Source organism: Salmo salar, chromosome ssa14 (genome assembly GCF_905237065.1).
Source record: "Salmo salar chromosome ssa14, Ssal_v3.1, whole genome shotgun sequence".
Classification (NCBI taxonomy): Eukaryota; Metazoa; Chordata; class Actinopteri; order Salmoniformes; family Salmonidae; genus Salmo; species Salmo salar.
The window spans coordinates 87,461,932-87,482,614 of NC_059455.1; the positions used below are offsets into that span (position 1 = coordinate 87,461,932).

The following is a 20,683-nucleotide window of genomic DNA, read 5'->3' on the forward strand; positions in this document are numbered from 1 at the left end:
ACAGTTACTGTACTGTATCTAGTGTAGAGGACTTCAGTTACTGTACTGTATCTAGCGTAGAGGACTACAGTTACTGTACTGTATCTAGTGTAGAGGACTACAGTTACTGTACTGTATCTAGTGTAGAGGACTACAGTTACTGTACTGTATCTAGTGTAGAGGACTACAGTTACTGTACTGTATATAGTGTAGAGGACTTCAGTTACTGTACTGTATCTAGCGTAGAGGACTACAGTTGTACTGTATCTAGTGTAGAGGACTACAGTTACTGTATCTAGTGTAGAGGACTACAGTGTACTGTATCTAGTGTAGAGGACTACAGTGTACTGTATCTAGTGTAGAGGACTACAGTTACTGTACTGTATCTAGCGTAGAGGACTACAGTTACTGTATCTAGTGTAGAGGACTACAGTTTACTGTATCTAGTGTAGAGGACTACAGTTACTGTACTGTATCTAGTGTAGAGGACTACAGTTACTGTACTGTATCTAGTGTAGAGGACTACAGTTACTGTACTGTATCTAGTGTAGAGGACTACAGTTACTGTACTGTATCTAGTGTAGAGGACTACAGTTACTGTACTGTATCTAGTGTAGAGGACTACAGTTACTGTACTGTATCTAGTGTAGAGGACTACAGTTACTGTATCTAGTGTAGAGGACTACAGTTACTGTATCTAGTGTAGAGGACTACAGTTACTGTACTGTATCTAGTGTAGAGGACTACAGTGTACTGTATCTAGTGTAGAGGACTACAGTGTACTGTATCTAGTGTAGAGGACTACAGTTACTGTATCTAGTGTAGAGGACTACAGTTACTGTACTGTATCTAGTGTAGAGGACTACAGTTACTGTATCTAGTGTAGAGGACTTCAGTTACTGTATCTGGTGTAGAGGACTACAGTTACTGTACTGTATCAAGTGTAGAGGACTACAGTTAATGTACTGTATCTAGTGTAGAGGACTACAGTTACTGTACTGTATCTGGTGTAGAGGACTACAGTTACTGTATTGTATCTAGTGTAGAGGACTACAGTTACTGTATCTAGTGTAGAGGACTACAGTTACTGTATCTAGTGTAGAGGACTACAGTTACTGTACTGTATCTAGTGTAGAGGACTACAGTTGTACTGTATCTAGTGTAGAGGACTACAGTTGTACTGTATCTAGTGTAGAGGACTACAGTTACTGTACTGTATCTAGCGTAGAGGACTACAGTTACTGTATCTAGTGTAGAGGACTACAGTTACTGTACTGTATCTAGTGTAGAGGACTTCAGTTACTGTACTGTATCTAGCGTAGAGGACTACAGTTACTGTACTGTATCTAGTGTAGAGGACTACAGTTACTGTACTGTATCTAGTGTAGAGGACTACAGTTACTGTACTGTATATAGTGTAGAGGACTACAGTTACTGTACTGTATCTAGTGTAGAGGACTACAGTTACTGTACTGTATCTAGTGTAGAGGACTACAGTTACTGTATCTAGTGTAGAGGACTACAGTTACTGTATCTAGTGTAGAGGACTACAGTTACTGTACTGTATCTAGTGTAGAGGACTACAGTTACTGTATCTAGTGTAGAGGACTACAGTTACTGTACTGTATCTAGTGTAGAGGACTACAGTTACTGTATCTAGTGTAGAGGACTACAGTTACTGTATCTAGTGTAGAGGACTACAGTTACTGTACTGTATCTAGTGTAGATGACTACAGTTACTGTATCTAGTGTAGAGGACTACAGTTACTGTACTGTATCTAGCGTAGAGGACTACAGTTACTGTATCTAGTGTAGAGGACTACAGTTACTGTACTGTATCTAGCGTAGAGGACTACAGTTACTGTACTGTATCTAGCGTAGAGGAATACAGTTACTGTACTGTATCTAGTGTAGAGGACTACAGTTACTGTATCTAGCGTAGAGGACTACAGTTACTGTATCTAGTGTAGAGGACTTCAGTTACTGTACTGTATCTGGTGTAGAGGAATACAGTAACTGTACTGTATCTAGTGTAGAGGACTACAGTTACTGTATCTAGCGTAGAGGACTACAGTTACTGTATCTAGTGTAGAGGACTTCAGTTACTGTACTGTATCTACTGTAGAGGAATACAGTAACTGTACTGTATCTAGTGTAGAGGACTACAGTTACTGTACTGTATCTAGTGTAGAGGACTACAGTTACTGTACTGTATCTAGTGTAGAGGACTACAGTTACTGTATCTAGCGTAGAGGACTACAGTTACTGTATCTAGTGTAGAGGACTACAGTTACTGTACTGTATCTAGTGTAGAGGACTACAGTAACTGTACTGTATCTGGTGTAGAGGACTACAGTTACTGTACTGTATCTAGTGTAGAGGACTACAGTTACTGTACTGTATCTGGTGTAGAGGACTACAGTTACTGTACTGTATCTGGTGTAGAGGACTACAGTTACTGTATCTAGCGTAGAGGACTACAGTTACTGTATCTAGTGTAGAGGACTGCAGTTACTGTATCTAGTGTAGAGGACTACAGTTACTGTACTGTATCTAGTGTAGAGGACTACAGTTACTGTATCTAGTGTAGAGGACTACAGTTACTGTGTCTAGTGTAGAGGACTTCAGTTACTGTATCTAGTGTAGAGGACTACAGTTACTGTATCTAGTGTAGAGGACTACAGTTACTGTACTGTATCTAGTGTAGAGGACTACAGTAACTGTACTGTATCTAGTTCAGAGGACTAAAGTTACTGTATCTAGTGTAGAGGACTACAGTTACTGTACTGTATCTAGCATAGAGGAATACAGTTACTGTACTGTATCTAGCGTAGAGGACTACAGTTACTGTACTGTATCTAGTGTAGAGGACTACAGTTACTGTACTGTATCTAGTGCAGAGGACTTCAGTTACTGTATCTAGCGTAGAGGACTACAGTTACTGTATCTAGTGCAGAGGACTACAGTTACTGTACTGTATCTAGTGTAGAGGACTACAGTTACTGTACTGTATCTAGTGTAGAGGACTACAGTTACTGTATCTAGTGTAGAGGACTACAGTTACTGTACTGTATCTGGTGTAGAGGACTACAGTTACTGTACTGTATCTAGTGCAGAGGACTACAGTTACTGTACTGTATCTAGTGTAGAGGACTACAGTTACTGTACTGTATCTAGTGTAGAGGACTACAGTTACTGTACTGTATCTAGTGTAGAGGACTACAGTTACTGTACTGTATCTGGTGTAGAGGACTACAGTTACTGTATCTAGTGTAGAGGACTACAGTTACTGTATCTAGTGTAGAGGACTACAGTTACTGTACTGTATCTAGTGTAGATGACTACAGTTACTGTATCTAGTGTAGAGGACTACAGTTACTGTACTGTATCTAGTGTAGAGGACTACAGTTACTGTATCTAGTGTAGAGGACTACAGTTACTGTACTGTATCTAGTGTAGAGGACTACAGTTACTGTATCTAGTGTAGAGGACTACAGTTACTGTACTGTATCTAGCGTAGAGGACTACAGTTACTGTACTGTATCTAGTGTAGAGGACTACAGTTACTCTATCTAGCGTAGAGGACTACAGTTACTGTATCTAGTGTAGAGGACTTCAGTTACTGTACTGTATCTGGTGTAGAGGAATACAGTAACTGTACTGTATCTAGTGTAGAGGACTACAGTTACTGTATCTAGTGTAGAGGACTACAGTTACTGTATCTAGGGTAGAGGACTACAGTTACTGTATCTAGTGTAGAGGACTTCAGTTACTGTACTGTATCTACTGTAGAGGAATACAGTAACTGTACTGTATCTAGTGTAGAGGAATACAGTAACTGTACTGTATCTAGTGTAGAGGACTACAGTTACTGTACTGTATCTAGTGTAGAGGACTACAGTTACTGTACTGTATCTAGTGTAGAGGACTACAGTTACTGTATCTAGCGTAGAGGACTACAGTTACTGTATCTAGTGTAGAGGACTACAGTTACTGTACTGTATCTAGTGTAGAGGACTACAGTAACTGTACTGTATCTGGTGTAGAGGACTACAGTTACTGTACTGTATCTAGTGTAGAGGACTACAGTTACTGTACTGTATCTGGTGTAGAGGACTACAGTTACTGTACTGTATCTGGTGTAGAGGACTACAGTTACTGTATCTAGCGTAGAGGACTACAGTTACTGTATCTAGTGTAGAGTACTGCAGTTACTGTATCTAGTGTAGAGGACTACAGTTACTGTACTGTATCTAGTGTAGAGGACTACAGTTACTGTATCTAGTGTAGAGGACTACAGTTACTGTGTCTAGTGTAGAGGACTTCAGTTACTGTATCTAGTGTAGAGGACTACAGTTACTGTATCTAGTGTAGAGGACTACAGTTACTGTATCTAGTGTAGAGGACTACAGTTACTGTACTGTATCTAGTGTAGAGGACTACAGTAACTGTACTGTATCTAGTTCAGAGGACTAAAGTTACTGTATCTAGTGTAGAGGACTACAGTTACTGTACTGTATCTAGCATAGAGGAATACAGTTCCTGTACTGTATCTAGCGTAGAGGACTACAGTTACTGTACTGTATCTAGCGTAGAGGACTACAGTTACTGTATCTAGTGCAGAGGACTACAGTTACTGTATCTAGTGCAGAGGACTACAGTTACTGTACTGTATCTAGTGTAGAGGACTACAGTTACTTTACTGTATCTAGTGTAGAGGACTACAGTTACTGTATCTAGTGTAGAGGACTACAGTTACTGTACTGTATCTAGTGTAGAGGACTACAGTTACTGTACTGTATCTAGTGTAGAGGACTACAGTTACTGTACTGTATCTAGTGCAGAGGACTACAGTTACTGTACTGTATCTAGTGTAGAGGACTACAGTTAATGTACTGTATCTAGTGCAGAGGACTACAGTTACTGTACTGTATCTGGTGTAGAGGACTACAGTTACTGTATCTATTGCAGAGGACTACAGTTACTGTATCTAGTGTAGAGGACTACAGTTACTGTATCTAGTGTAGAGGACTACAGTTACTGTATCTAGTGTAGAGGACTACAGTTACTGTACTGTATCTAGCGTAGAGGACTACAGTTACTGTACTGTATCTAGTGCAGAGGACTACAGTTACTGTACTGTATCTAGTGTAGAGGACTACAGTTACTGTACTGTATCTAGTGTAGAGGACTACAGTTACTGTATCTAGTGTAGAGGACTACAGTTACTGTACTGTATCTAGCGTATAGGAATACAGTTACTGTATCTAGCGTAGAGGACAACAGTTACTGTTCTGTATCTAGCGTAGAGGACTACAGTTACTGTACTGTATCTAGTGTAGAGGACTACAGTTACTGTACTGTATCTGGTGTAGAGGACTACAGTTACTGTACTGTATCTGGTGTAGAGGACTACAGTTACTGGATCTAGCGTAGAGGACTACAGTTACTGTATCTAGTGTAGAGGACTACAGTTACTGTATCTAGGGTAGAGGACTACAGTTACTGTATCTAGTGTAGAGGACTTCAGTTACTGTACTGTATCTACTGTAGAGGAATACAGTAACTGTACTGTATCTAGTGTAGAGGAATACAGTAACTGTACTGTATCTAGTGTAGAGGACTACAGTTACTGTACTGTATCTAGTGTAGAGGACTACAGTTACTGTACTGTATCTAGTGTAGAGGACTACAGTTACTGTATCTAGTGTAGAGGACTACAGTATACTGTATCTAGTGTAGAGGACTACAGTTACTGTACTGTATCTAGTGTAGAGGACTACAGTACTGTACTGTATCTAGTGTAGAGGACTACAGTTACTGTACTGTATCTAGTGTAGAGGACTACAGTTACTGTACTGTATCTGGTGTAGAGGACTACAGTTACTGTACTGTATCTAGTGTAGAGGACTACAGTATACTGTATCTAGCGTAGAGGACTACAGTTACTGTATCTAGTGTAGAGGACTACAGTTACTGTACTGTATCTAGTGTAGAGGACTACAGTTACGTACTGTATCTAGTGTAGAGGACTACAGTTACTGTATCTAGTGTAGAGGACTACAGTTACTGTTGATCTAGTGTAGAGGACTACAGTTACTGTATCTAGTGTAGAGGACTACAGTTACTGTATCTAGTGTAGAGGACTACAGTTACTGTATCTAGTGTAGAGGACTACAGTTACTGTACTGTATCTAGCGTAGAGGACTACAGTTACTGTACTGTATCTAGTGTAGAGGACTAAAGTTACTGTACTGTATCTAGTGTAGAGGACTACAGTTACTGTACTGTATCTAGTGTAGAGGAATACAGTTACTGTACTGTATCTAGTGTAGAGGACTACAGTTACTGTACTGTATCTAGTGTAGAGGACTACAGTTACTGTATCTAGCGTAGAGGACTACAGTTACTGTATCTAGTGTAGAGGACTACAGTTACTGTACTGTATCTAGTGTAGAGGACTACAGTTACTGTACTGTATCTAGTGTAGAGGACTACAGTTACTGTATCTAGTGTAGAGGACTACAGTTACTGTACTGTATCTAGTGTAGAGGACTACAGTTACTGTACTGTATCTAGTGTAGAGGACTACAGTTACTGTACTGTATCTAGTGCAGAGGACTACAGTTACTGTACTGTATCTAGTGTAGAGGACTACAGTTAATGTACTGTATCTAGTGCAGAGGACTACAGTTACTGTACTGTATCTGGTGTAGAGGACTACAGTTACTGTATCTATTGCAGAGGACTACAGTTACTGTATCTAGTGTAGAGGACTACAGTTACTGTATCTAGTGTAGAGGACTACAGTTACTGTATCTAGTGTAGAGGACTACAGTTACTGTACTGTATCTAGCGTAGAGGACTACAGTTACTGTACTGTATCTAGTGCAGAGGACTACAGTTACTGTACTGTATCTAGTGTAGAGGACTACAGTTACTGTACTGTATCTAGTGTAGAGGACTACAGTTACTGTACTGTATCTAGTGTAGAGGACTACAGTTACTGTACTGTATCTAGCGTAGAGGACTACAGTTACTGTATCTAGTGTAGAGGACTACAGTTACTGTATCTAGTGTAGAGGACTACAGTTACTGTACTGTATCTAGTGTAGAGGACTACAGTTACTGTACTGTATCTAGTGTAGAGGACTACAGTTACTGTACTGTATCTAGTGTAGAGGACTACAGTTACTGTACTGTATCTGGTGTAGAGGACTACAGTTACTGTACTGTATCTGGTGTAGAGGACTACAGTTACTGGATCTAGCGTAGAGGACTACAGTTACTGTATCTAGTGTAGAGGACTACAGTTACTGTATCTAGTGTAGAGGACTACAGTTACTGTACTGTATCTAGTGTAGAGGACTACAGTTACTGTATCTAGTGTAGAGGACTACAGTTACTGTGTCTAGTGTAGAGGACTACAGTTACTGTATCTAGTGTAGAGGACTACAGTTACTGTATCTAGTGTAGAGGACTACAGTATACTGTATCTAGTGTAGAGGACTACAGTTACTGTACTGTATCTAGTGTAGAGGACTATAAGTTACTGTATCTAGTGTAGAGGACTACAGTTACTGTACTGTATCTAGTATAGAGGAATACAGTTACTGTACTGTATCTAGTGTAGAGGACTACAGTTACTGTACTGTATCTAGTGTAGAGGACTACAGTATACTGTATCTAGTGTAGAGGACTACAGTTACTGTATCTAGTGTAGAGGACTACAGTTACTGTATCTAGTGTAGAGGACTACAGTTACTGTACTGTATCTAGTGTAGAGGACTTCAGTTACTGTACTGTATCTAGCGTAGAGGACTACAGTTACTGTATCTAGTGTAGAGGACTACAGTTACTGTACTGTATCTAGTGTAGAGGACTACAGTGTACTGTATCTAGTGTAGAGGACTACAGTTACTGTACTGTATCTAGTGTAGAGGACTACAGTTACTGTACTGTATCTAGTGTAGAGGACTACAGTTACTGTACTGTATCTAGTGTAGAGGACTACAGTTAGTACTGTATCTAGTGTAGAGGACTACAGTATGTACTGTATCTAGTGTAGAGGACTACAGTTACGTACTGTATCTAGTGTAGAGGACTACAGTTACTGTATCTAGTGTAGAGGACTACAGTTGTACTGTATCTAGTGTAGAGGACTACAGTTACTGTACTGTATCTAGTGTAGAGGACTACAGTATGTACTGTATCTAGTGTAGAGGACTACAGTTACTGTACTGTATCTAGTGTAGAGGACTACAGTTACTGTATCTAGTGTAGAGGACTACAGTTACTGTACTGTATCTAGCGTAGAGGACTACAGTTACTGTACTGTATCTAGTGTAGAGGACTACAGTTACTGTACTGTATCTAGCGTAGAGGACTACAGTTACTGTACTGTATCTAGTGTAGAGGACTACAGTTACTGTACTGTATCTAGTGTAGAGGACTACAGTTACTGTACTGTATCTGGTGTAGAGGACTACAGTTACTGTATCTATTGCAGAGGACTACAGTTACTGTATCTAGTGTAGAGGACTACAGTTACTGTATCTAGTGTAGAGGACTACAGTTACTGTATCTAGTGTAGAGGACTACAGTACTGTACTGTATCTAGTGTAGAGGACTACAGTTACTGTACTGTATCTAGTGCAGAGGACTACAGTTACTGTACTGTATCTAGTGTAGAGGACTACAGTTACTGTACTGTATCTAGTGTAGAGGACTACAGTATACTGTATCTAGTGTAGAGGACTACAGTTACTGTACTGTATCTAGCGTAGAGGACTACAGTGTACTGTATCTAGTGTAGAGGACTACAGTTACTGTACTGTATCTAGTGTAGAGGACTACAGTTGTACTGTATCTAGTGTAGAGGACTACAGTTACTGTACTGTATCTAGTGTAGAGGACTACAGTTACTGTACTGTATCTAGTGTAGAGGACTACAGTTACTGTACTGTATCTAGTGTAGAGGACTACAGTTACTGTATCTAGTGTAGAGGACTACAGTTACTGTATCTAGTGTAGAGGACTACAGTTACTGTATCTAGTGTAGAGGACTACAGTTACTGTACTGTATCTAGTGTAGATGACTACAGTTACTGTATCTAGTGTAGAGGACTACAGTTACTGTACTGTATCTAGTGTAGAGGACTACAGTTACTGTATCTAGTGTAGAGGACTACAGTTACTGTATCTAGTGTAGAGGACTACAGTTACTGTATCTAGTGTAGAGGACTACAGTTACTGTACTGTATCTAGTGTAGAGGACTACAGTTACTGTACTGTATCTAGTGTAGAGGACTACAGTTACTGTACTGTATCTAGTGTAGAGGACTACAGTGTACTGTATCTAGTGTAGAGGACTACAGTTGTACTGTATCTAGTGTAGAGGACTACAGTTGTACTGTATCTAGTGTAGAGGACTACAGTTACTGTACTGTATCTAGTGTAGAGGACTACAGTTACTGTATCTAGTGTAGAGGACTACAGTTACGTACTGTATCTAGTGTAGAGGACTACAGTTACTGTACTGTATCTAGTGTAGAGGACTACAGTTTACTGTATCTAGTGTAGAGGACTACAGTTACTGTACTGTATCTAGTGTAGAGGACTACAGTTACTGTACTGTATCTAGTGTAGAGGACTACAGTTACTGTACTGTATCTAGTGTAGAGGACTACAGTACTGTACTGTATCTAGTGTAGAGGACTACAGTATGTACTGTATCTAGTGTAGAGGACTACAGTTACTGTACTGTATCTAGTGTAGAGGACTACAGTTACTTACTGTATCTAGTGTAGAGGACTACAGTTACTGTATCTAGTGTAGAGGACTACAGACTGTACTGTATCTAGTGTAGAGGACTACAGTTTGTACTGTATCTAGTGTAGAGGACTACAGTTACTGTACTGTATCTAGTGTAGAGGACTACAGTTACTGTACTGTATCTAGTGTAGAGGACTACAGTTACTGTACTGTATCTAGTGTAGAGGACTACAGTTACTGTACTGTATCTAGTGTAGAGGACTACAGTTACTGTATCTAGTGTAGAGGACTACAGTTACTGTACTGTATCTAGTGTAGAGGACTACAGTCTGTACTGTATCTAGTGTAGAGGACTACAGTTACTGTATCTAGCGTAGAGGACTACAGTTACTGTACTGTATCTAGTGTAGAGGACTACAGTTACTGTACTGTATCTAGTGTAGAGGACTACAGTTAGTACTGTATCTAGTGTAGAGGACTACAGTTACTGTACTGTATCTAGTGTAGAGGACTACAGTGTACTGTATCTAGTGTAGAGGACTACAGTTACTGTACTGTATCTAGTGTAGAGGACTACAGTTACTGTATCTAGTGTAGAGGACTACAGTTACTGTACTGTATCTAGTGTAGAGGACTACAGTTACTGTACTGTATCTAGTGTAGAGGACTACAGTTACTGTACTGTATCTAGTGTAGAGGACTACAGTTACTGTACTGTATCTAGTGTAGAGGACTACAGTTACTGTACTGTATCTAGTGTAGAGGACTACAGTTACTGTACTGTATCTAGTGTAGAGGACTACAGTTACTGTATCTAGTGTAGAGGACTACAGTTACTGTATCTAGTGTAGAGGACTACAGTTACTGTATCTAGTGTAGAGGACTACAGTTACTGTATCTAGTGTAGAGGACTACAGTTACTGTACTGTATCTAGTGTAGAGGACTACAGTAACTGTACTGTATCTAGTGTAGAGGAATACAGTTACTGTACTGTATCTAGTGTAGAGGACTACAGTTACTGTACTGTATCTAGTGTAGAGGACTACAGTTACTGTACTGTATCTAGTGTAGAGGACTACAGTTACTGTATCTAGCGTAGAGGACTACAGTTACTGTATCTAGTGTAGAGGACTACAGTTACTGTACTGTATCTAGTGTAGAGGACTACAGTAACTGTACTGTATCTAGTGTAGAGGACTACAGTTACTGTACTGTATCTAGTGTAGAGGACTACAGTTACTGTACTGTATCTGGTGTAGAGGACTACAGTTACTGTACTGTATCTGGTGTAGAGGACTACAGTTACTGTATCTAGTGTAGAGGACTACAGTTTTACTGTATCTAGTGTAGAGGACTACAGTGTACTGTATCTAGTGTAGAGGACTACAGTTACTGTACTGTATCTAGTGTAGAGGACTACAGTTACTGTATCTAGTGTAGAGGACTACAGTTACTGTGTCTAGTGTAGAGGACTACAGTTACTGTATCTAGTGTAGAGGACTACAGTTACTGTATCTAGTGTAGAGGACTACAGTTACTGTACTGTATCTAGTGTAGAGGACTACAGTTACTGTACTGTATCTAGTGTAGAGGACTAAAGTTACTGTATCTAGTGTAGAGGACTACAGTTACTGTACTGTATCTAGCGTAGAGGAATACAGTTACTGTACTGTATCTAGTGTAGAGGACTACAGTTACTGTACTGTATCTAGCGTAGAGGACTACAGTTACTGTATCTAGTGCAGAGGACTACAGTTACTGTATCTAGTGTAGAGGACTACAGTTACTGTATCTAGTGTAGAGGACTACAGTTACTGTACTGTATCTAGTGTAGAGGACTACAGTTACTGTACTGTATCTAGTGTAGAGGACTACAGTTACTGTACTGTATCTAGTGTAGAGGACTACAGTTACTGTACTGTATCTAGTGTAGAGGACTACAGTTACTGTACTGTATCTAGTGTAGAGGACTACAGTTACTGTACTGTATCTAGTGTAGAGGACTACAGTTACGTACTGTATCTAGTGTAGAGGACTACAGTTCTGTACTGTATCTAGTGTAGAGGACTACAGTATGTACTGTATCTAGTGTAGAGGACTACAGTTACTGTACTGTATCTAGTGTAGAGGACTACAGTTACGTACTGTATCTAGTGTAGAGGACTACAGTTACTGTACTGTATCTAGTGTAGAGGACTACAGTAGTACTGTATCTAGTGTAGAGGACTACAGTTACTGTATCTAGTGTAGAGGACTACAGTTACTGTACTGTATCTAGTGTAGAGGACTACAGTTACTGTACTGTATCTAGTGTAGAGGACTACAGTACTGTACTGTATCTAGTGTAGAGGACTACAGTTACTGTACTGTATCTAGTGTAGAGGACTACAGTTACTGTACTGTATCTAGTGTAGAGGACTACAGTATGTACTGTATCTAGTGTAGAGGACTACAGTTACTGTATCTAGTGTAGAGGACTACAGTTACTGTACTGTATCTAGCGTAGAGGACTACAGTTACTGTACTGTATCTAGTGTAGAGGACTACAGTTACTGTACTGTATCTAGTGTAGAGGACTACAGTTACTGTACTGTATCTAGTGTAGAGGACTACAGTTACTGTACTGTATCTAGTGTAGAGGACTACAGTTACTGTATCTAGTGTAGAGGACTACAGTTACTGTACTGTATCTAGTGTAGAGGACTACAGTTACTGTATCTAGTGTAGAGGACTACAGTTACTGTATCTAGTGTAGAGGACTACAGTTACTGTACTGTATCTAGCGTAGAGGACTACAGTTACTGTACTGTATCTAGTGTAGAGGACTACAGTTACTGTACTGTATCTAGTGTAGAGGACTACAGTTACTGTACTGTATCTAGTGTAGAGGACTACAGTTACTGTACTGTATCTAGTGTAGAGGACTTCAGTTACTGTACTGTATCTAGTGTAGAGGACTACAGTATGTACTGTATCTAGTGTAGAGGACTACAGTTACTGTATCTAGTGTAGAGGACTACAGTTACTGTACTGTATCTAGTGTAGAGGACTACAGCTGTACTGTATCTAGTGTAGAGGACTACAGTTACTGTATCTAGTGTAGAGGACTACAGTTACTGTACTGTATCTAGTGTAGAGGACTACAGTTACTGTACTGTATCTAGTGTAGAGGACTACAGTTACTGTACTGTATCTAGTGTAGAGGACTACAGTTACTGTACTGTATCTAGTGTAGAGGACTACAGTTACTGTATCTAGTGTAGAGGACTACAGTTACTGTACTGTATCTAGTGTAGAGGACTACAGTTACTGTACTGTATCTAGCGTAGAGGACTACAGTATGTACTGTATCTAGCGTAGAGGACTACAGTATACTGTATCTAGTGTAGAGGACTACAGTTACTGTACTGTATCTAGTGTAGAGGACTACAGTTAGTACTGTATCTAGTGTAGAGGACTACAGTATGTACTGTATCTAGTGTAGAGGACTACAGTTACTGTACTGTATCTAGTGTAGAGGACTACAGTTACTGTACTGTATCTAGTGTAGAGGACTACAGTCTGTACTGTATCTAGTGTAGAGGACTACAGTTACTGTACTGTATCTAGTGTAGAGGACTACAGTTACTGTACTGTATCTAGTGTAGAGGACTACAGTTACTGTATCTAGTGTAGAGGACTACAGTTACTGTATCTAGTGTAGAGGACTACAGTTACTGTACTGTATCTAGTGTAGAGGACTACAGTACTGTACTGTATCTAGTGTAGAGGACTACAGTTACTGTACTGTATCTAGTGTAGAGGACTACAGTTACTGTACTGTATCTAGTGTAGAGGACTACAGTTATGTACTGTATCTAGTGTAGAGGACTACAGTTACTGTACTGTATCTAGTGTAGAGGACTACAGTTACTGTACTGTATCTAGTGTAGAGGACTACAGTTACTGTACTGTATCTAGTGTAGAGGACTACAGTTACTGTACTGTATCTAGTGTAGAGGACTACAGTTACTGTACTGTATCTAGTGTAGAGGACTACAGTTACTGTACTGTATCTAGTGTAGAGGACTACAGTTACTGTACTGTATCTAGTGTAGAGGACTACAGTAGTACTGTATCTAGTGTAGAGGACTACAGTTACTGTATCTAGTGTAGAGGACTACAGTTACTGTACTGTATCTAGTGTAGAGGACTACAGTTACTGTACTGTATCTAGTGTAGAGGACTACAGTACTGTACTGTATCTAGTGTAGAGGACTACAGTTACTGTATCTAGTGTAGAGGACTACAGTTACTGTACTGTATCTAGTGTAGAGGACTACAGTTACTGTACTGTATCTAGTGCAGAGGACTACAGTTACTGTACTGTATCTAGTGTAGAGGACTACAGTTACTGTACTGTATCTAGTGTAGAGGACTACAGTAGTACTGTATCTAGTGTAGAGGACTACAGTTACTGTACTGTATCTAGTGTAGAGGACTACAGTTACTGTACTGTATCTAGTGTAGAGGACTACAGTTACTGTATCTAGTGTAGAGGACTACAGTTACTGTACTGTATCTAGTGTAGAGGACTACAGTTACTGTATCTAGTGTAGAGGACTACAGTATGTACTGTATCTAGTGTAGAGGACTACAGTTACTGTACTGTATCTAGTGTAGAGGACTACAGTTACTGTACTGTATCTAGTGTAGAGGACTACAGCTGTACTGTATCTAGTGTAGAGGACTACAGTTACTGTACTGTATCTGGTGTAGAGGACTACAGTTACTGTATCTAGTGTAGAGGACTACAGTTACTGTACTGTATCTAGTGTAGAGGACTACAGTTAATGTACTGTATCTAGTGCAGAGGACTACAGTTACTGTACTGTATCTATTGCAGAGGACTACAGTTACTGTATCTATTGCAGAGGACTACAGTTACTGTATCTAGTGTAGAGGACTACAGTTACTGTATCTAGTGTAGAGGACTACAGTTACTGTATCTAGTGTAGAGGACTACAGTTACTGTACTGTATCTGGTGTAGAGGACTACAGTTACTGTATCTAGTGTAGAGGACTACAGTTACTGTATCTTGTGTAGAGGACTTCAGTTACTGTACTGTATCTGGTGTAGAGGACTACAGTTACTGTATCTAGTGTAGAGGACTACAGTTACTGTACTGTATCTGGTGTAGAGGACTTCAGTTACTGTACTGTATCTAGTGTAGAGGACTACAGTTACTGTACTGTATCTGGTGTAGAGGACTACAGTTACTGTATCTAGTGTAGAGGACTACAGTTACTGTACTGTATCTGGTGTAGAGGACTTCAGTTACTGTACTGTATCTAGTGTAGAGGACTACAGTTACTGTACTGTATCTAGTGTAGAGGACTACAGTTACTGTACTGTATCTAGTGCAGAGGACTACAGTTACTGTATCTAGTGTAGAGGACTACAGTTACTGTACTGTATCTAGTGTAGAGGATTTCAGTTTAGAGGGACAAGACGGCTAAGTTAGTAAAATGAGATATTGCCAGGGAAAGTAGGGTATTTGAGGTGAATGTGGAGAATCATGCCAAAAGGAGCTTCATCAAATGATGTATATGTCCCAAATGGCAACCTATCCACTTTATAGTGCACTACTTTTAAACAGGGCCCATAAGGCTCTGGGTGGGTTCTATTTGGGACACAACCGATGTCTGATGTCGGAGTTCAGGGAGTTTGCTGAATAAGCCAGAACTAACAGAGAGTGTTCAGAACAGGATCCTGGCCAGGACTACAGCCCTCAGCCCATGGACTACAGCCCTCAGCCCATGGACTACAGCCCTCAGCCCCTGAACTACAGCCCTCAGCCCCTGAACTACAGCCCTCAGCCCCTGAACTACAGCCCTCAGCCCCTGGACTACAGCCCTCAGCCCCTGGACTACAGCCCTCAGCCCCTGGACTACAGCCCTCAGCCCCTGGACTACAGCTCTCAGCCCCTGGACTTTGCCCTCAGCCCCTGAACTACAGCCCTCAGCCCCTGGACTTCAGACCTCAGCCCCTGGACTTCAGACCTCAGCCCCTGGACTATAGACCTCTGCCCCTGGACTACAGACCTCAGCCCCTGGACTACAGACCTCAGCCCCTGGACTACAGACCTCAGCCCCTGGACTACAGACCTCAACCCCTGGACTACAGACCTCAGCCCCTGGACTACCCTCCCATAATACTCTTTAGTAGTGGAGGCCATATCTGAGGTAACCAGCCCACATGAATAATTACTATAGTTTACTATGGTTTAAATATTGTAGTATTACTATAGTTTAGTATGGTATAAATATTGTAGTATTACTATAGTTTAGTACAGTATAAATATTGTAGTATTACTATAGTTCAGTATGGTATAAATATTGTAGTATTACTATAGTTTAGTATGGTATAAATATTGTAGTCTTACTATAGTTTAGTATGGTATAAATATTGTAGTCTTAATATAGTTCAATATGGTATACATATTGTAGTATTACTGTAGTTTAGTATGATATAAATATTGTAGTCTTACTATAGTTCAGTATGGTACAAATATTGTAGTATTACTATAGCTAAAAAACGGTAGTATTTTTGCATACTTTAATATATGGTTGTTTTTTACTATAGCGTTTTTGCCGATATTAGTATATACAGTTTACTATAGTATCGCATACACACACACATGCACACGCACACACACACAGCAGTGACTCTTACCTTTGTACCACATTGTCCATTGTCTCCAGGCAGACCAGGTGCTCCCTGTGAATGCAGATTAGTGAGATAACGAGGCTGAATACTCACTACACAGCTAGCTACATGTACATGAAAACCTTTAAACCATATTTACTGGAAGGCACAGAATGCAATTTCTGTAATGATGACAAACACCACATTAGAATAATTACTCACGTCTTTACCCGCTGCTCCATCACTGCCTGGTTCTCCCTGAGAGACAGAAGGATGGAGAGAGAAGAGGGGAATAGAAAGAAGACAGCATCATGACATCCCCATGACATGCATATCTATCCTGTTCTATATCTGCAGTATATGTGTTGAAACAATAGGAGCGTGTGTACTGACCTGCATTCCAGGATGGCCAGGGGGTCCGGCTGGACCAACCATCCCTGGTAGCCCTCTGTCTCCTGCCTGGCCCTTCTCACCTTGTATACCCTAGAGAGAGAGAGAGCAAGGGAAGAGAGAGAGAGGGAGATAAGAGAGGAGAGAGACAGAGAGAGAAGAGAGAGAGAGAGAGAGAGAGAGAAGAGAGAAGAAAGAGAGAGAGAGGGGGGAGAGAGAGAAGAGAGGGGGGAGAGAGAGGAGAGAGAGACAGAGAAGAGAGAGTGGAGAGAGAGAAAGGAGAGAGCGGAGAGAGAGAGAAGAGAGAGAGAAAAGAGCAAAGAAGAAAGTGTGTGAGAGAGACAGAAGAGAGAGCAGAGAGAGAGAGAGAGGGGGGAGCGAGAGAGGAGAGATAGAGGAGAGAGAAAAAGAGAGACAATTAACAGAGAGACAGTGTGATGAGTAACCTTATCTGAGAAAAACACTTACAGAACACAACGCTAACAGTCCATGTAATCATGCAGATAAACCAGGGTTTGATGCAGATGCTATGTGTTCCTTCTACATTAGAATAAAAGAGACATATTGTTGATGATAATATTTCCTCTCACCACTCCAGCTGGGCCTGCTGGGCCTGGGGGTCCCGCTGCTCCTGCAGTGCCCTACCAATATAACATACAGCCATTAGCAACAGATTCACATACAAACCGTATTAACGAACACACTGAATACAACAACACAAACCTTATTAACAAACACACTGAATACAACAACACAAACCTTATTAACGAACACACTGAATACAACACAAACCTTATTAACGAACACACTAAATACAACAACACAAACCTTATTAACGAACACACTGAATACAACAACACAAACCTTATTAACGAACACACTGAATACAACACAAACCTTATTAACGAACACACTAAATACAACAACACAAACCTTATTAACGAACACACTGAATATAACACAAACCTTATTAACGAACACACTGAATACAACAACACAAACCGTATTAACGAACACACTGAATATAACACAAACCTTATTAACAAACACACTGAATACAACAACACAAACCCTATTAACAAACACACTGAATATAACACAAACCTTATTAACGAACACACTGAATATAACACAAACCTTATTAACGAACACACTAAATATAACACAAACCTTATTAACAAACACACTGAATATAACACAAACCTTATTAACGAACACACTGAATACAACAACACAAACCCTATTAACAAACACACTGAATATAACACAAACCTTATTAACGAACACACTGAATATAACACAAACCTTATTAACGAACACACTAAATATAACACAAACCTTATTAACAAACACACTGAATATAACACAAACCTTATTAACGAACACACTAAATACAACAACACAAACCTTATTAACGAACACACTAAATACAACAACACAAACCCTATTAACAAACACACTGAATATAACACAAACCTTATTAACGAACACACTGAATATAACACAAACCTTATTAACGAACACACTAAATATAACACAAACCTTATTAACAAACACACTGAATATAACACAAACCTTATTAACGAACACACTGAATACAACAACACAAACCTTATTAACGAACACACTGAATACAACAACACAAACCTTATTAACAAACACACTGAATACAACAACACAAACCTTATTAACGAACACACTGAATACAACAACACAAACCTTATCAACGAACACACTGAATATAACACAAACCTTATTAACGAACACACTGAATATAACACAAACCTTATTAACAAACACACTGAATATAACACAAACCTTATTAACAAACACACTAAATACAACAACACAAACCTTATTAACGAACACACTGAATACAACAACACAAACCTTATTAACAAACACACTGAATACAACAACACAAACCTTATTAACAAACACACTGAATACAACAACACAAACCTTATTAACGAACACACTGAATACAACAACACAAACCTTATTAACGAACACACTAAATATAACAACACAAACCTTATTAACGAACACACTGAATACAACACAAACCTTATTAACGAACACACTGAATACAACAACACAAACCTTATTAACAAACACACTGAATATAACACAAACCTTATTAACGAACACACTAAATACAACAACACAAACCTTATTAACAAACACACTAAATACAACAACACAAACCTTATTAACGAACACACTGAATACAACAACACAAACCTTATTAACAAACACACTGAATATAACACAAACCTTATTAACGAACACACTAAATACAACAACACAAACCTTATTAACAAACACACTAAATACAACAACACAAACCTTATTAACAAACACACTGAATATAACACAAACCTTATTAACGAACACACTAAATACAACAACACAAACCTTATTAACGAACACACTGAATATAACACAAACCTTATTAACGAACACACTAAATACAACAACACAAACCTTATTAACAAACACACTGAATATAACACAAACCTTATTAACGAACACACTAAATACAACAACACAAACCTTATTAACAAACACACTGAATATAACACAAACCTTATTAACGAACACACTGAATATAACACAAACCTTATTAACGAACACACTAAATACAACAACACAAACCTTATTAACAAACACACTGAATATAACACAAACCTTATTAACGAACACACTGAATACAACAACACAAACCTTATTAACAAACACACTGAATATAACACAAACCTTATTAACGAACACACTAAATACAACAACACAAACCTTATTAACGAACACACTGAATATAACACAAACCTTATTAACGAACACACTGAATACAACAACACAAACCTTATTAACGAACACACTGAATACAACAACACAAACCTTATTAACGAACACAGTGAATATAACACAAACCTTATTAACGAACACACTGAATATAACACAAACCTTATTAACAAACACACTGAATATAACACAAACCTTATTAACAAACACACTAAATACAACAACACAAACCTTATTAACGAACACACTGAATACAACAACACAAACCTTATTAACAAACACACTGAATACAACAACACAAACCTTATTAACAAACACACTGAATACAACAACACAAACCTTATTAACGAACACACTGAATACAACAACACAAACCTTATTAACGAACACACTAAATATAACAACACAAACCTTATTAACGAACACACTGAATACAACACAAACCTTATTAACGAACACACTGAATACAACAACACAAACCTTATTAACAAACACACTGAATATAACACAAACCTTATTAACGAACACACTAAATACAACAACACAAACCTTATTAACAAACACACTAAATACAACAACACAAACCTTATTAACAAACACACTGAATATAACACAAACCTTATTAACGAACACACTGAATACAACAACACAAACCTTATTAACAAACACACTGAATATAACACAAACCTTATTAACGAACACACTAAATACAACAACACAAACCTTATTAACAAACACACTAAATACAACAACACAAACCTTATTAACGAACACACTGAATACAACAACACAAACCTTATTAACAAACACACTGAATATAACACAAACCTTATTAACGAACACACTAAATACAACAACACAAACCTTATTAACAAACACACTAAATACAACAACACAAACCTTATTAACAAACACACTGAATATAACACAAACCTTATTAACGAACACACTAAATACAACAACACAAACCTTATTAACGAACACACTGAATATAACACAAACCTTATTAACGAACACACTAAATACAACAACACAAACCTTATTAA

General features: G+C 39.0%; 1 protein-coding gene across 5 annotated transcripts in view; it reads right to left on the reverse strand.

Moving 5' to 3' along the window:
- LOC106570545 (collagen alpha-1(XVI) chain) overlaps nt 1-20,683 on the reverse strand; it is a 167,111-nt gene that overhangs the window by 16,575 nt on the left and 129,853 nt on the right. For all 5 annotated transcript variants that reach the window (XM_045694919.1, XM_045694921.1, XM_045694920.1 and 2 more), the window contains 4 exons: nt 17,423-17,473; nt 16,836-16,925; nt 16,665-16,700; nt 16,470-16,514 (listed from right to left, as the gene is read on the reverse strand). In XM_045694919.1, coding sequence (XP_045550875.1) covers nt 16,470-16,514; nt 16,665-16,700; nt 16,836-16,925; nt 17,423-17,473 — 222 coding nt within the window. The remainder of the gene's footprint in view (nt 1-16,469; nt 16,515-16,664; nt 16,701-16,835; nt 16,926-17,422; nt 17,474-20,683) is intronic.